Source organism: Hylobates moloch, unplaced genomic scaffold (assembly GCF_009828535.3).
Source record: "Hylobates moloch isolate HMO894 unplaced genomic scaffold, HMol_V3 SCAFFOLD_19, whole genome shotgun sequence".
In the NCBI taxonomy this organism is placed as follows: Eukaryota; Metazoa; Chordata; class Mammalia; order Primates; family Hylobatidae; genus Hylobates; species Hylobates moloch.
Window position 1 is genome coordinate 73026497 of NW_026652294.1, and position 18848 is coordinate 73045344.

Sequence of the window (18848 nt, forward strand, 5' to 3'; positions counted from 1 at the left end):
CTACCTGGACCATTCAAAGTGGAAAAGGAAAGAAAGTCTTTTCAACAAATGGCGTTAGGAAAACTGGATATCCACGTGTAAAAAAATAAAGCTGGCCCCTTATCTTATACCATATACAAAAATTGTCTCAAAATGATCAAAACTCTAAACAGAAGACCTCACTCTATAAAACTCTTAGAAGAAAGCACAAGCCAAAAACTTCATGACTTTGGAATTGACAACAGTTTCTTGGATATGATACTGAAAGCACAGGCGACAAAAAAAAAATAGGTAAGACAGACTTCATCAAAATTGAAAATGCTGTGCATCAATGGCTACTACCAAGGGAGTAAAAATGTAACCCTTGAAGTAGAAGAAAATACAGTCATGTGTCACTTTAACAAGAGTGGATAAGTTCCAAGAAATGCATCACTAGGCAATTTTGTCATCATGTGAACATCACAGTGTGTACTTAACACAAACCTAGATGTTATGGCCTACTACACACCTTGGCTATATGGTATACCCTATTGCTCCTAGGATACAAGCCTGTATAGCATATTACTGTACTGAATACATAAGCAATTGTGCCACAATGGTAAATATTTCTATATCTAAATACATCTAAACATAGAAAAAGTAATGCATTACACTATATAAAATTTCTATTGTCGCAAGGCAAGAAGAATTTTTCAGCTCCATTAGAATTTTATAGGGCCACCATCGTATAATGCAGTCTGTTGACAGAAACATCTCAAAATGCCATTACGTGGAGCATAACTATATTAGAAGCCACATATCTGATAAAGGATTACACCCAGAATACATGAAGCATTACAACTCAACAAAAAATAACCCAGGAAAAACAATGGGCAAAGAACTTCAACGGACGCTTTCAAAGAAGGCATACACGTGACTTACAAGTACATAAAAGATGCTCGACATTAATAATCATTAGGGAAATACAAACCAAAACCACGAGATACCACGTTGGACCCAATGGAATGGCAAATCATCAAAACAACAGAAAACAAGTGCTAGTAAGGATGTGAAGAAATTGGAACCACTGTATTGCTGGTAAGAATGTAAAATGATGTAGCACTGTGGAAACACAGTATATGGCAATTTCTTAAAATAAAATAAAAAAAGCAAAATTTCTCAAAAAAAAAAAAAAAAAACCTATAGAATAACCAAATGAAACAGCAGGTCCACTTCTGGGTATGTACCCAAAACAAGTAAAGCAGGGATCTGGATATTTGTCTACCCATGTTCACAGCAGCATTATTCACAATATCCAAGAGGTAAAAGAAGCCCAAGTGTCCATCAACAGATAAATGAATAAAACGAAATGCAGTACGTACATATACAGTGCAGTATCATTCAGCCTTAAGAAGGAAGGAAATTTTGGTACACGCTACAGCATGGATAAAACTTAAGACATGCTGAGTGCAATAAGTCAATCACAAAAAGACAAATAGTGTGTGGCTCCACTTGTCTGAGGTACCTATACTAATCAAATTCATAAAGACAGAAAATACAATAGTAGTTTCCAGGGACTGATGGGACGAGAAAACCAGGCATTACTGTTTACAGGGTATGAAGTTTCAGTTTGGGAAAATGAAAATGAAAGTTCTGGATACTGATGGTGGTAATGGTTACATGACAATGTGAATGTACTTAACACTGCAGACCTTTGCAAAGTATATATCTGCTAAATAATTTGTATCAAGACATATAACGAACCCTTACAACTCAATAATAAGAGAAATATTCCACTTAAACAAAAATGGTCTGGGCATCGTGGCTCATACTTGTAATCCCAACACTTTGGAAGGATAGCCTGACAATGGGAGTTTAAGACCAGCCTCGGCAACTTACGGAGACCCTGTCTCTACAAAATTTTCAAATAAGTGAGGCATGTTGTTGTGCATCTGTAGTCCCAGCTACTAGGGAGGCTGGGGTGGAAGGATCACTTGAGCCCAAGAGTTCGAGGCCGCAGTGACCCAAGAACAGATTACTGTATTTTTTTTAAATGGACAAAGGATTTGAATAGATAATTAACTACATAGGTATAGCGAAATGGCTAATAAGATATATAAATGGAATAAGATATACAAATAGCTAATAAGCACATGAAACCATGCCAAACATTTTTTAGTCATCAGAAAAACACCAAATTAAAGCCACAAATAAGACACCACTACAAACCCTCTAGAACGAGTGTGGAGAAACAGAAACTTCCATACATTATTGGTGGGGTTGTAAAATGCTACAGTCACTTTGGAACAAAGTTTTGCACTTTACCAAAAAGTTAAACTTGCCATATGACTTAGTAGTTGCACTCCTAGGTATCTCTCTGGAAGAATAACATTTGTCCACACAAAGACATGTATACACATGTTTACAGCAGCATTACTCACAATGATTCAAAATGAGAGTATTATTAACAAAGACTCAAATACCTGCCAACTGGTGAAGGGAGATAGAAATGTGGCACATCCAAATAATGGAAAAATATTCGGCAACAAAAAGGAATACTACCACACGGACATAGAGTGTGGAATAATAGATATCAGACTCAGAAGGATGAGAAGAGGATAAAGGATAAGAAGTTACTTATGTGTACAATGCACATTTTTAGCTGATGATTACACTAAAAGCCCAGACTTTACCACTGTGCAATATGTCCATGTAAAAAAACTGTACTTGTACCCCTTAGTTTACACACATTTTGAAAAAAGAAATATTAAGACCTGGATGCACCTCAAAAACACTATGCTAAATAAAAACCAAACACAAATGACCATATAACACATGATTCCATTAATATGAAAATTCCAGGAAAGCTAAATCCAAATGGACAAAAAGTAGGCCAAAGTTTTCTGAGGCTGGAATGGGAGAAGAGGCTGATGACAAATGGGCATAGTACTTTTTAAGGCTGATAATAAATGTTCTAAAACTAGATTGTAATTATGGATGCACAACACTATAAATTTACTAAAAATCAACGTACACTTAGATGTATTTTTATGCACCTCAAAGCTCTTAAAAATTTAAACCATAGCAAATTCTACAGTATTATCTACAATAATATCCAAATTTTCATAGGTAAATTTATGTATGATTTATGGTTGAAATAAGGTAAACCACTTGGGGGACAGTAGATTTGTGACAGCAACTCAAAGGAAAGCCATTGTAACTTAAAGGTAAGAAAGCTCTCTGATTCCAACCAACTGATGGCCTGCTCATGAGTAAGAAATTTGAATGAAGAAACTGTCTCATTTTGTGGCAGGTGTAAATTCCAAAATATTTTTAAATTGTAAATTTATTTTATTTTTTCTGATTAAATAAATTGCCTAAGAAACTAATACAGGTGGAACACTTTAATGCAGGTCCTGTATCACCATTTTAGATGACATGCAAATACTGAAGTAAATAATCACATACGAAAAAAATCTTTTTTCAACTCCTCTTCAATCTTTTTTATTTACGTAAGGAGAATATCTGAATGAGGTGCTAGTTTATTTTTAAGCACCTTGCATAAAAAGGGCTAATTGTCCTTTTTAACAAAGGAGTAATTACGAGTTTGGCAGGAAACCATATTTTTCATAACTTTTTTTTTTTGAGAAAGGGTTTCATCCTGTCATCCAAGCTGGGTTGCCATAGTGCAATCATGGCTCACTGCAGCCTCAACCTCCTAGGATCAAACTACTCTGTAGTTCATCAAAATTTAAATACTATACGGTCATTCACATAGAATCAGTCAAACTCCTGGTTCCCAGTATGTGTCTATATTGACATGATCTATGAAAACAAGAAAGCCACAGAAGAAAAAGCAGTATCAAATTTAAAATGAGATTTTAGTCATCTTCATGTGTTTATGAATCAAGACATCCCAGGCTCAAACAATTCTCCCACTTGAGACACCAGATTAGCTGAGACCACAGGCATGCACCACCATGGCCAGCTGATTTTTTTATTTTTATTTTTTATAGAGATGGGGGTCTCGCTATACTGTCCAGACTGATCTTGAACTCCTGGCTCAAGTGATCCTCCCACCTAGGGCCCCAAAAGTGCTGAGGTTACAAGTGTGAGCCACTGTGCCCAGCCTTATAAAATTGTTTTTATTGTATTCCTTCATAATACCTTCTATTCATATAAATGGTACTAGATTCCCATTTATGGTAAAAGTATAAATTCATTTATTTTGAAAGGGACTTTCAAGTTTAAAAGTTACAATGAATAGGCAGTATGAGAACAGGGCAAAAGTCATGAATGAGAAATAAAAAGAACTTAAATTTGAGAAACTTTGCTTACTATGATGTAAAACATCTAGTCCACATTAAACTCCAAATAAATATTTAACTATAATATGGATTATGTTAATGATTCATAAACACCTGAAGACGACTGTCCGGCAGTTGCCAGGCAGAACCCACTATGGCCCTGTGGTAGTGGTGGCCACAGAGGCAGATTCTCCTCTGTCTGTGGACAGGGGAAAAAGTGGGAAGAATTTTGTGTTACGGTTTGACTGCCAGCTTAGCCACAACAGAACAGAATATCAGACAAATTGCTAAGAATTTTGACTCCAATCCCTGGCTTCCAGACAGCATTTCTGGACTGGCCTGGGGTTTGGGGAATGAGCCACTCTGAAGGGAAGGACACAAACCTGGCTGGCTTCACCACCTGCCCACCTGCTGATGGTAGAGCCTTAGGGCCTTGAGTGAACATAGGTGGTAGCCAGGTGGTGGTGACAGCAGGCCTTGGATGAGACCCAGTGCTCTGCTGGCTTCAGGTCTAACCCAGCTTAGTTTCAGTGGTGGTGGCAACAGGGGTGCTTGCATCAGCGCATCACCACATCCCTAGTTCCAGGAGACTCAGCACAGAGAGAGACTCCATTTGTTTGGAAGAAAGTAACAGAAAAGAATAAGAGTCTCTACCTGGTAATCCAAATAATTCTTCCAGATTTTATCCAAGACCACCAAGGCAGTACCTCTGAGTCTGCAAAAACCACAGCACTATTGGGCTTGGGGCCCAAGTCCCTTCGAATAACTGGAAAGACTTCTCAAAAAGGACAGGTACAAACAAGCCCAGACTGCGAAGACTACAATAAATACCTACCTCTTTGATGCCTAGACACCAATGAACATCTACAAGCATCAAATCAAGATCATCCAGGAAAACATGACCCCACCAAGCAAACTAAGTAAGGCAGGGACTAATCCTGGAAAAAGACAGATAGATATCTGACCTTTCAGGCAGGAATTCAAAATAGCTATGTTGAGGAAAGTCAAAGAAATTGAAGATAACACAGAGAAGGACCTCAGAATTCTATCACATTTTAAACAAAGAAATTTAAATTTTTAAAAATCAAGCAGCAATTCTAAAGTTGAAAAATGCAATCAACAAACTGAAGAATGCATCAGAGTCTCTTAAAAGCAGAATTGATCAAGCAGAAGAATTAGTGGGCTTGAAGACAGGCTACTTGAAAATATAGTCAGAGGAGACTACAAAAGAAAAAAGAATAAAAAACAGTGAAGCATGCCTAAAAAACAGCATCAAAAGGGCAAATCTAAGAGGTATTGGCCTTCAAGAGGAAGTAGAGAAACAGACCAGAGTAGAAAGTTCATTCAAAGGGATAAGAGAGAACTTCCCAAACCTAGAGAAAGATATCCGCATTCAAGTATGAGAAGGTTACAGAACGCCAAGCAGATTTAACCTAAAGAAGACTACCTTATGGCGGCCGGGCGCGGTGGCTCATGCCTGTAATCCCAGCACTTTGGGAGGCCAAGGCGGGCAGATCATGAGGTCAGGAGATCGAGACCATCCTGGCTAACACAGTGAAACCCCATCTCTACTAAAAATACAAAAAATTAGCCGGGTGTGGTGGCGGGCACCTGTAGTCCCAGCTACTCAGGAGGCTGAGGCAGGAGAATGGCGTGAACCCACGAGGCAGAGCTTGCAATGAGCTGAGATGGCGCCACTGCACTCCAGCCTGGGCAACACAGCAAGACTCCATCCAAAAAAAAAAAAAAAGACTACCTTATGGCATCTACAAACGAACTCTCAAAGGATAGTTTATCAAGGATAAAGAAAGATCCTAAAAACAGCAAGAGAAAAGAAACAAGTAACATACAAGAGAGCTCCAATATGTCTGACAGCAGACTTTTCAGTAAAAATCTTACAGGCCAGGGGAGAGTGGCACAATATGTTAAAAGTGCTCACAAAAAAACAAAGAAACAAAAGCATTTACCTTACAACAGTATATCCAGTGAAAATATCCTTCAAGCATGAAGGAGAAACAAAGACCTTCACAGACAAAAAATGCTGAGAGAGTTCACTGGATCTGCCCTACAAGAAATGCCAAAGGGAGTTGTTCAATCTGAAAGAAAAGAGTATTTAATGACCAAGAAGAAACCATCGGAAGGTACAACTTGCTGGTAATAGTAAGTACACTCTGAAGAATGCATCAGAGTCTCTTAAAAGCAGAACTGATCAAGCAGAAAAATTAGTGGGCTTGAAGACAGGCTACTTGAAAATATAGTCAGAGGAGACCACAAAAGAAAAAAGAACAAAAAACAGTGAAGCATGCCTAAAAAACAGCATCAAAAGGGCAAATCAAAGAGGTATTGGCCTTCAAGAGGAAGTAGAGAAAGAGACCAGAGTAGAAAGTTCATTCAAAGGGATAAGAGAGAACTTCCCAAACCTAGAGAAAGATATCAGCATTCAAGTATGAGAAGGTTACAGAATGCCAAGCAGAGTACAACACCTTCTACTTGAGTAGTTTACACACCACAATTACAATCTTATTTTGTAACTTCAAATAAATAACCTAATGATGTCTCTTATTCTATAAGAGTGTTATTGTAGTGTGTAAACTACTCTTAAGTAGAAGGACTGATGAAACGAACCAATAAAAAATACCTACAACTTTTCAAGACATAGTACAAGGAGAAACAACGAACAAAAAAGTTAAAAAGCAGAGGGATGAAGTTAAAGTGTAGAGTTTTAATTACACTTTAAACACTTTTTGTGTGTCTGTCTGCTTATACAATCAATGTTAAGTTGTCATGAGTTTAAAATAATGGGTTATAAGATAGTATTTGCAAGTCTCACAGTAAACTCAAATCAAAAAACACTCAACAGATACACAAAACATAAAAAGCAAGAAATTAAATCATAGCACCAGAGAAAACCACCTTCACTAAAAGGAACACAGCAAGTAAAGAAAGAAGACCACAAAACAACCAGAAAATATATATCAAAATGGCAGAAGTCCCTACTTATCAATAATAGCACTGAATATAAATGGACCAACCTCTCCAATCAAAAGACAGAGAGTGGGTGAATGGATGAAAAAACAAGATCCACTGATCTGCCGCCCACAAGAAACACACTTCACATAAAAAGGTATGCATAGACTGAAAATAAGGGGATGAAGAACATATTACATGCCAATGGAAACCAAAAGAGCAGGAGTAATTACATAAATACCAACAAAATAGATTTCAAGACAAAAATTGTGAGAAAGTCATTATATACTGAGACAAGAGTAAATCCAGCAACAGAATATAACAATCATACGTATATATGTACCCAACACACCCAGATATATAAAGCAAATATTATTATGGCTCAAGAGAGAGCTAGACCTCAATATAATAGCTGGAGACTTCAACACCTCACTTTCAGCACTGAACCCAACGCCCAGGCAGAAACTCAACAAAGAAACATTGCACTTAATCTGCACTATAGAACAAATGGACCTAACAGACATTTATAGAACATTTCATCCAAAGGGTGCAGAACACACATTCTTTCCCTCAGTACATGGATCACTTAAGGACTGCTCATATAGGTCACAAATCTTAAAACATTCAAAAAAATTGAAATAATATTAAGCATCTTCTCTGATAATAGAGTTAAACCAGAAATCAATAAAAACAATTCTGGAAATCATATAAACACTTGGAAATTAAACAATATGTTCCTGAATCACCAATGGGTCAGTGCAGAAATTAAGAAGCAAACTGAAAACTTTATTGAAACAAATGATAATGGAAACACAACATATCAAAAGTTACAGGATACAGCAAAAGCAGTACTAACAGAGAAATTTCTAGCTATAAGTAGCTACATCATAAAAGAAGAAAAATGGCCAGGTGTAGTGGCTCATGCCTGAATCCTAGTACTTTGGGAGCCAAGGTGGGCAGATTGCTTGAGCTCAGGAATTCGAGAACAGCCTGGGAAACATGGTGAAATCCCGTCTCTACAAAAATTAGCTGGGCACGGTGGCATGCAACTGTAGTCCCAACTATTTGGGAGGCTGAGGTGGGAGGATCACATGAACCTGGGAGGTTGAGGCTACAGTGAGATGAGATTGCACCACTGCACTCTAGCCTGGAGAATAAAGTGAGACCCTGTCTCAGAAAAGAAGAAAAACTTCAAATAAATAACCTAATGATGCCTCTTAAACAACTAGAAAAGCAAGAGAAAACAACCCAAAATTAGTAATAGAAATAATAAAGATGGAGCAGAAATAAATTAACTTGAAATGAAGAAAATAATCCAAAAGACCAAAGAAACAAAAAGTTGCTTTTTAGAAGAGATAAACAAAATTGACAAACCTTAAAAGAGAAAACCCAAATAAATAAAATCAGAGATAAGAAAGGAGACATTACAATTGATACCGCAAAAATTCAAAGGATCATCACAAACTACTATGAGCAACTATATGCCAATAAACTGGAAAATCTAGAGGAAATGGATAAATCCCTAGCATATACAACCTACCAAGATTGAATCATGAAGAAATTCAAAACCTCAACAGGCCAACAACGAGCTTGAACCTGTAATAAAAAGTCTCCCAGTAAAGAAAAGCCCAAGGCCTAGAGGTTTCACTGCTCAATTCCAACAAACATTTAAAGAAGATCACCAATACTACTGAAACTGTTCTGAAAAATACAGGAGGAGTGAGTACTTCTAAACTCATTCTACAAGGCCAGGATTACCCTCATACCAAACCCAGACAAAGACATATCAATAAAGAAAACTACAGGTCAATATTTCTGATGAACATTGATGTGAAAATCCTCAACAAAATACAAGCTAAAGGGATTCAACAATATATTAAAAAGATCATTCATCATGAACAAGTGGGATTTATCCCAGGGATGCAAGGATGGTTCAACATATGCAAATCAATCAATGTGATACATCATATCAAAAGAATGAAGGACAAACACTATATGATCATTTCAACTGATGCTGAAAAAGCCTTTCATAAAAATTCAACATCCCTTCATAAAAACCCTCAAAAAACTGGGTATAGAAGGAACACACCTCAATACAATAAAAGCCATATATACCAGACCCATAGCTAGTATTATACTGAGTATGTAAAAACCGAAAGCCTTTCCTCTAAGATCAGGAACATGACAAAGATGCCCACCTTCACTATTGTTATTCAACACAGTACTGAAAGTGTCCATCAACAGATGGATGGATAAAGAAAACGTGGTACTTGTACATAATGAAGTACTATTCAGTTATAAAAAAAAAAATGAGATCCAGTCATTTACAACAACACAGATGGAACTGGAGGTCATTATGTTAAGTGCAATAAGCAAGGCACAGAGAGACAAACATCGCATGTTCTCACTTATTTGTGGGATCTAAAAATCAAAACAATTGAACTCATGGTGATAGAGTAGAAAGATGGTTATCAGAGGCTGAGAAAGGTAACTAGGGGGATAGGAAGGGAGGTGGGAACGGCTAATGGGTACAAAAAAAAAAGAGAATGAGTATGACCTAGTATGTGATAGCACAACAGGGTGACTACAGTCAAAATAATTTAATTGTATATTTTAAAATAACTATGAGTACATATGGATTATTTGTAACATGAAGGTTAAATGCTTCATGAATTGATTGTTGCAAATTGCACACTACTAACAAAATATCTCATGGCTGGGTGCAGCGGCTCATGCCTGTAATCCCAGCACTTTGGGAGCCCGAGGTGGATGGATCACTTGAGCTCAGGAGTTCAAGACCAGCCTGGGCAACATGGTGAAATCCCATCTCTATAAAAAATTAAAGAAAAAAAAATTAGAAAAGTACAGTGGGGCACACCTGTAGTCCCAGCTACTTGGGAGGCTGAAGCAGGACAGCTGCTTGAGCCCAGCAGGCAGAGATTGCAGTGAGCTGAGATTGTGCCACTGCACTCCAACCTGGGCAACTGAAGTGAAACCCTGTCTCAAAAACAAACAAACAAAAAAATCATAAATATATATACCTACTGTGTTCTCACAGAAATCAAAACACTAAAACTTTAAAAATGCTGTGCCACACGTATGACAAATACCTTAAATTCATTAATATTAGAAATGTTTATTAAACATCTTCTTTGTACAAGGCACTACAGATCATACAAATTAAGATAGTTCCTCTGCTCCAGAAACTTACAATCTAGTTGGAGAAATAAAGCATAAGTGCAAAACTTATGATATAAGGCAGTAGTTCAAAGGAAAAAGCAAAATTGAAGATGACAATCTTAAATTTAGAAAAACCTAAAAACCCCCAAAAAAATTTATAACTAAGAAATGAATTTAGTAAAGTTGCAAGATATAAAATCAACATACAAAAATAAGTTGTGTTTCTACATAAGAACAATGAGTATCCAAAAAATAAATTAAGAAAACATGGCTGGGCGTGGTGGCTCACACCTATAATCCCAGCACTTTGGGAGGCTGAGGCAGGCAGATCACCTGAGGTCAGGAATCGAGACCAGCCTGGCCAACATGGTGAAACTCTGCCTCTACTAAAAATACAAAAATTAGCCAGGTATGGTGGAAACACCTATAATCCCAGCTACTCGGGAGGCTGGGGCAGGAGAATTGCTTGAACCCGGGAGGCAGAGGCTGCAGTGAGTTGAGATGGCTCCACTGCACTCCAGCCTCAGTGACAAGAGCGAGACTTTGTCTAAAAAAACAGAAAAAGAAAACAATACCATTTACAGTAGCATCAAAAAAACTAAATACTTAGAATACATTTAACCGACACTAAACACCATAAAACGCTGATGAAAGAAACTGAAGAAGGCACAAATAAATGGCTGGATATCTTATGTTCATCGATTGGAAGAATTAATATTGTTAAAATGTCCCTACTATCCAAACCAATCTATGGATTCAATGCAATCTCTATCAGAATTCCAATGATATTTTCACATAAATAGAAAAACAATCCTGAAATTTATACAGAACCACGATAGCCCATGAATAGCCAAGGCCATCTTGAGAAAGAACAACAAAGCTGGAAGTGTCACATTACCTGTGTGTTAGTCCGTTTTCACACTGTTATAACAAACTTCCCTGAGATTTGGTAATTTATAAAGAAAGAGGTTGAATAGATTCAGTTTTGTAATGGCTGGTGAGGCCTCGGGAAACTTACAATCATGGCAGAAGTGGAAGCAGGCACTTGTTACATGGGCAGGGAAGAGAGAGACAGTGTGTGTAGAAGGAACAGTCAAACACTTATAAAACCATCAGATCGTGAGAACTTACTATCACAAGAACAGCCCAAGGAAAACTGCCGCTATGATCTAATAACCCCCTACCACGTCCTGCCCTCCATACATGGGGATTATGAGGATTACAATTAGAGATGAAATTTGGGTGGGGAAACAGAGCCAAACCATATCAACCTGATTTCAAAGTATATTATAAAGCTAGTAATCAAAATTGTATGGTACTGACATAAAAAGAGATACATAGACCACTGTGACAGAATGGAGTCCAGAAATAAAACCACACATGCACATATGGTCAATTAATCTTTCACAAAGTGCTAAGAATGGAGAAAACACATCTTGCAACACTGACTTTTCAACACAATAGTGTTAGGAAAACTGGATATCCACATGCAAAGGAAGGAAACTGGACCCTTATCTTACACTATCAACTCAAGAAGGATTAAAGACGGAGGGGGAAGGAAGGATGGTTAATGGGTACAAAAAATAGAAAGAATGAATAAGGACTGGGTGTAGTGGCCCACGTTTGTAATCCTAGCACTTTAGGAGGCTGAGGTGGGGCAGATCACTTGTGTCCAGGAGTCTGAGACCTGCCTGGGCAACATAGCAAGACCCCATCTCTACAAAAAATTAACTAGGCATAGTGGCAAGCATCTGTAGTCCCACCTACTCAGGATGATAAGGTGGGAGAATTGCTTGAGCCCAAGAGGTCGAGGCTGCAGTAAGCCATGATCATGACACTGTACTCCAGAGTGACAGAGTAAGACCCTGTCTCAAAATAATAATGATGATGACGAATAAAATCTGGTACTTGATAGCACAACAGGGTGACTACAGTCCTGTAACAAAATATCTCATATACCCAATAAATACACAGACCTACTATGTACCCACAAAAATTAAAAGAAGAAGAAGGATCAAAGACTTAAATGTAAAACCTGAAACCATGTAAATCCTAGAAGAAAACAGGGGAAAAACACCCTGACATCTGTTTTCACGATGGTATTTTGGATGACATGGAAAGCACAGGTGACAAAAGCAAAAATAAACAAGTAGGATTATATGAAATTAAGTTATTGTAAAGAAAACAATCAACAAGACAAAAAAGCAACCTATGGAATAGGAGAAAATATTTGCAAACCATACATCTAAAAGGGGGCTAATATCCAAGATATGTAAGGAACTCATACAACTCAGTAGCAAGAAAAAAACAAAACAACCTAAAAATGGACAAGAGAGCTGAACAGATGTTTTCCCAAAAAACAACCAATGGCCAATAGGTGCTCAATACACTAATCATCAGGGAGATGCAAATCAAAACCGTAAGATATCTCACACCTGTTAGGATATCTATTATCAAGAAGTCAAATCATAACAAGGTCGGCAAAGATGTGGAGAAAAGGGATCCCCTCCCTGTACACTATTGATGGGACTGCAAAACGGTACAGTCATTATGGAAAACAGAAGTTCCTCAAACTAAAAACAGGATTACCACATGATCCAACAATCCCACTTCTAGATATATACCCAAAGGAATTGAAATCAGTATCTCAAAGAGGTATCTGCACTCTCATATTCATTGCAGCATTATTCAAAGTAGCCAAGATACGGAAACAACCTAAGTGTCTGTCAATAGATGAATGGATGAAGAAAATGTAACACATACACATACACACATGAAATATTATTCAGCCTTTAAAAAACAAGGAAATCCCGCCATCTGCAACAACATGGATGAAACTTAAGGACACTACACTAAGTAAGCAAGACAAAAAACAACTGCATGATTTCATATATGAAATATAAAGACATCAAATTCATAGGAACAGAGAGTAGAGCAATGATTACCGGGGCTGGGAGGTGGGTGAAATGAGAGTATTTCGGTCAAAGGTACAAATTTTCAGGTATAAGATGAACACGTTCTGGGGACCTAATGTAGGGCACGGTAACTATTGTTAATAATGATATTTATTTCCATAATTAACATATATTGTATACTCGAAATTTGCTAAGAGAATAGGTCTTAAGCGTTCTCATCCCACATACAAAAAAACAGGTAACTGTCTGAGATGGTGGATCTATTAGACTGATTGTGGTTATCAACTCACAGGGTAGATCCAAGTATCGCACAGCACACCTTAAATATATACAATTTTTATTTGTCAATTATACCTCAACAAAGCTGGCAGTAGGGGGGAAGCAGTAGTTCATCAGAAAAATGAACACTTATGGTTATGGTAGGTAAAGAATGACTCATAAAGGATTTCAACAGCAGTTAAAGGATGGGTAATACGCTGACAGGCAGAATTGAGGCAAGAGAGCATTCCAAGAAGGGAGTGTCTCTGATATCAAACTAAGGAGTTTGAACTCCATTCTTTCATCAAGAGCGAACCCTAGAAGACTTCAGAGCAGTGAATTTAAAAAGAAGGCTCTCTGGAGAAAGTGAGTAATAGAGTTAAAAGGGTGAGAAATGGGAATGTTGGGAAAATACAAATAAAATGGTCTTCCTGAGGTCAACACAGTTAATCACATACCTGATCCAAAGCTTGGTTCTTTTGACATCTCATTGTTTTTTTCCATGATTAGTACATACCAATGGGAACTAACTTTTTGCTCAGGATTACTAAACGACATATAATTTATTTTATAAGCCTAGTAATTATTTGTCCATTTCAGCTTTTTATTAGCTACCTACAATAGTGATAACTCACAAGATTTATCATATTAACACACTAACATCTAACACACTAACACACTAACATGTAACATGTCTCTTCATCCCTTTTATACACATCTGTCTTTTACAGTTGGTGTTCAAAAATACTTCTGAAGGTAATTTAAATGTTTAAAGTCAGTGACCTGAAAAATGAGATATGACTATACATCTAATTTAGAATGGCTAAATTCAAAGATATCATTCTGATGTTCACATATATAGACTTTCATATTCATAGTTAGTATATTAAAGGAATAATTCTGGGCCCTCAGTACAGTACAAAATGTAATTCATCTCACACTACACCTATGTCAATCATAAATCATAACCTACCTTATATGTTTCATCCTCAAAGCTGAAACTAGTCCTTTTACAATAACCTTAGCAGAAATGTACCAACTGCCCCCAGTCAAGTTCTACCTCTACCACCCCAATCTAGCCTACACATACTGAGCCTTTTTTAACACCTTTTGGGGGGCTCCAAAATATAATATTGGGGCTCCAATATAAAAAAGCTAAGTGATTATCTAGAGGCTCTTTTGTTCATAAACAACACTATACTGTATTTCTCAAATTTGGGGTAGGAAATAATTCTGAAAAGATATGAGTCTAAACAGTGGAATTCCAAATACCTACTTAGAATAGAGGACAGTAGGTATTTTAGTACATAAAAGTTCACTAGAAGACCCATATAATGTACAGTTAGAGATTTTCATAGAGATTCATAGTCTTATGAATTATCATTGCACACATACAATTTCCACAATTCTTTTGAACACTGAAACAACCAGCTTAGACTACTAAACGACTGTCCCTTCCACAAGGCTAGTTCTCTTTTTAAAATATATCACTCCTAAGACAGCTTGATTTACTAAGTGAGCCCTAACAAAATTTCAGGTAAGCAAATCTTGCTTTATCATCTCTACGAGCATGTCTCCCTGCCTTCAAATGCCCTCAAGCATCTGTAAGACTTCAACTTTGTAAAATCCTGTAGGTCTTCAAATATTATTATAAAATTACTTGCATCTACAGCCTCTCAAAAATCAAAGCTTTTAGCAGCTCCGTGAGAACTTTTCAAACCAATTCACTCTAAATTATGGAAGTATAACTGACAGCCCTTTAATTTACCTAAAGGCATTTTCACTTTTAAATGAAGTTTGTTAACCTAGTTAACTTATATACTTTCAGTAAGTTTAGAAATTAGAAAATCAACACGAAAACGTTCATACACAGTAAGAAAGGGCATATCCCAGGAAGAGAAGATTGGAAGCTGGAGTCTAGCATATGTATCCCACTCATCCAGGCATGTAATCATACACCTTATAATCACTTGGTTCAATATCTGATTTTTTTTTTTTTTTTTTTTTTTGAGACAGAGTCTTGCTCTGTCGCCAGGCTGGAGTGCAGTGGTGGGATCTTGGCTCACTGCAACCTCTGCCTCTTGGGTTCAAGCGATTCTCCTGCCTCAGCCTCCAGGGTAGCTGGGACTACAGGCGTGCACTACCACGCCCAGATGATTTTTTGTATTTTTAGTAGAGACGGGATTTCACCATGTTGGCCAGGATGGTCTCGATCTCTTGACGTCGCGAATACCTGATTTTTTTAAGTGACAACAAAGCTGGTGCCCAGAGACCAAGGTTAACCACTCATACTACAGTACTATACAGCCTCCTCCAAGGTATCCCTGCATTTCATTTCACTCCAGACCTCTAAACCCATGGGTTCCCTACAGCCTAACTTGTGCACAATATAAGTTAATAGTAGGGGTCCCTGGACTTCTGTGGAAAAACGAAGCTGCATGTGAGGTGGGAATTTGAAAGAAGAGTATGAATAGTTTAAATTCCAGAACTGCCGTGGATTTCTAGATGACGTATCTAACTCCAAAACCAAACAATAGACATTCTTAAGAATATTCACAATGTCCCTAAATTAAAGCAAATTTTTATGCTTCTCTTATGGGAGAATAAAGTGGTTTACAGGCTTCTGGTCCATTCATACGTCATGCTGTTTACTTTTATTTAAAATTAACTTAGGTCTGCCTTTTTAAAGGTAAGAAAAGTTAAATTTTAGACGTAAAGTCTAAATTTGTTACATTCAAAAGGAATTATGTACTAAATTCAAAAGACAATTTAAATTCAAGTTCTATTTTTTCTGCATGTGCTTTAAAGTTAAGAGTTATACACACCTAAACAAATTAAAAATTATTCAACTGGCATTACATTGTAAACGAGTATCTCATTTAGGAACCAGATGATACTTTATATATATTTACACATGCTTATATATATATATACACATACATACATATTCAAAATACAATCAAGCACTAGACAAAATAGTCATATTGTTGGTATTACGATTTTATAAGTTTGTTTTGTTCTGATTTGCATTTGAAAATTAGATCAGCCAAAACTTGATGGCAAATAGTCTGATTTACAGCCCAACTATGACAGTCAAAGGAGACACCAGAATTACCTGTCACTAAATCCCATCACCAGTATTACCAGGGATGTGGGTGAGGACTGTCAAGGGCATTACAGGCAATGGAATAGTAACACACAAAGATTTGGGGATTTTAAGAAACTAAAACCAGTATTTCACGAAGACCTAATAAGGACAAGGTCACAACCTATCCCCCCCCCCACATGGTCAAATTAACTTGGAAAGGAGAAAAACTTCACTCTGACATCGATTGGTCCTGCCTTCTTTGGGGAGAAAAAAAGCATTTTTATACTCTGAACTCTGTCGTTCTCATAGACAAAGTTATAGCAGTATTTGCAGAGAGTAGGGAGTATCCCATCCACCACTTATTTCTTTCTCATATCTACTGAGTAATCCAATACAAGAAAGAAAAAGATAACCAGGACTTAAAGCAAAAACAGAATTCAGTTCCATGCTCCCCCGGTCTTATTATTTCCAGGTGTTATAACTGGGAGTTGTGCGGCCAGATTTGAGTTCTACTTCCGCTCCTTTAACCCCCTATTCCGAAGAGTCCAAGAGCAGCAGCTAACAAAAAGACCAACTCGAAAGTGGGGAAGGGATGTTGGGGTTAAAGAGGGGAGTTAAATAACCAGACCTTTAGTGAAGAATAAAGAATTCAGGCTGTAGTTTCCAGAAATAAGTTATTACAGGCCTGTAAAGTCTGGCGCTGGGTAAAGCCCAAGATGCTTTCCCTAACTCCAAAACGACGACCTTAGAGGGTTGGGGCACCACAGCGGCCGGATTTCTAATTGTGGAAAGTTTAAACAAATTTATTCCTCGGGGAATGGGGGAAGGGAGGGAAGAACAAGTCTGGGCTCGGCCGTGGAGCGTGCGGAGTCTGCACGGCGCAGCCGTCGGTCCAACGCGGGGAGGCTCAGGGATTTTCGGCAGCAGCGACTTCATCCACCCCGGACCGCCGGCTGGAGGACGTGCCTGGAGCCGGCGGGCATGTGCGGCCAATTCGGTGGAACGAGGACGCGGACCGCGAAGGCAGGTAGGTCTGGCACTAAGGGGCAGGGGTCCCAGGCTCTGGGTGGAAGTTGGGGGTGGGACGGCGCCGGGAGGCCGGGGAGGCAGCGGCGAAAGGCGGCGGGCGGCTCTACTTACTCGGCTGTACCAGATGCTGAGGCGGGCCGCGGCCAGCACGGCGAAGAAAGCCCTCTGCGGGTCGGACTGAACGTGGAAAGGCGCCTCGGCCGGGCTCCCCAGAGGGCACAGCAGCTTCTTGGGCCAGCCGGTCAGAAAATACATGGTCCGTGCGGAGCCACCGACGCCGGGGCCCCGGGCCCCCGGCGCCCCCAGTTGCGTCCGTCACACTCAGCGGCCCCGGGCTGGTCGCCCGCCTCCCACACCGCCACCGGCTGAGTCGGCGGCGGCGGCGGCGGCAGCTCGGGGCATCTGCCCGCTGGCCTGGCCGGGCCGGGCCGACGCGAGGCTGCGCGACGAAGGCACCCCCAAGCTGACGGGGCCGAGTGTGGGGGAGGGAAGGGGAGGGAGAGTAGGGACAGAGAGAGGGCGGGAGGAGCGCGGAGGCCCGCCCCGGCCCCGCCCCTTCCTCGGGCCGCGCAGGCGTCACCACGCTGCGCCGCGTGGGTCGAGCTGGGGAGGGCCGGCGCGCGCGCTTTGGAGACTCCTGCCGTCTCCCTAGCTGTTTCCAGAAGCTCCGCCTAAGCGTCGCCCGGCAGCCGGGTTGCGTTGGCACTTCTGCGCGCCGGCCCCTCCCTTGCTCCTCTCCCTAGCAATCTCCAGGGTTTTACCGGGAGGACCTGGGCAACCGCCTGAGACTCCGAGGCAAGTGGGGCGAGTGTAGGGATAACGCAGCAGCAAGGCGACTGGGCCCGTGGAACACGCCCTGGCCTGGCCAAACTGGACCTCCCTTCCGGATTGGCGGGGTCTCGGTGGGGGCGGGCCGGATGCCGGGGGTAACTGGAGTCACGTGACGCCCTGCGCTGTTTCCCACTTTGGGCTGCCGGCCGCTGTGGCTATGGTGGGCGGTGAGGGCTCTTACCGTGTGAGCTCCTTTAATGCCGGGGTCTGCAGTGAGAGCTGGTGATGAAGCTCCTGCCCGTATGGAGCTTACATACCTAAGGGAGCGTTTATTTAATCAGTAAACAAACCACTCACCGTGAAAGTATTGAGTTC

General features: G+C 39.6%; 1 protein-coding gene across 4 annotated transcripts in view; it reads right to left on the reverse strand.

Moving 5' to 3' along the window:
* Window positions 1-18178, reverse strand: part of RIC1 (RIC1 homolog, RAB6A GEF complex partner 1) — a 169615-nt gene extending 151437 nt beyond the window's left edge. For all 4 annotated transcript variants that reach the window (XM_058431380.1, XM_032138760.2, XM_058431381.1 and 1 more), the window contains exon 1: window positions 17814-18178. In XM_058431380.1, coding sequence (XP_058287363.1) covers window positions 17814-17957 — 144 coding nt within the window. In that variant the 5' untranslated portion in view covers window positions 17958-18178. The remainder of the gene's footprint in view (window positions 1-17813) is intronic.
* Window positions 18179-18848: the final 670 nt, after the last annotated feature.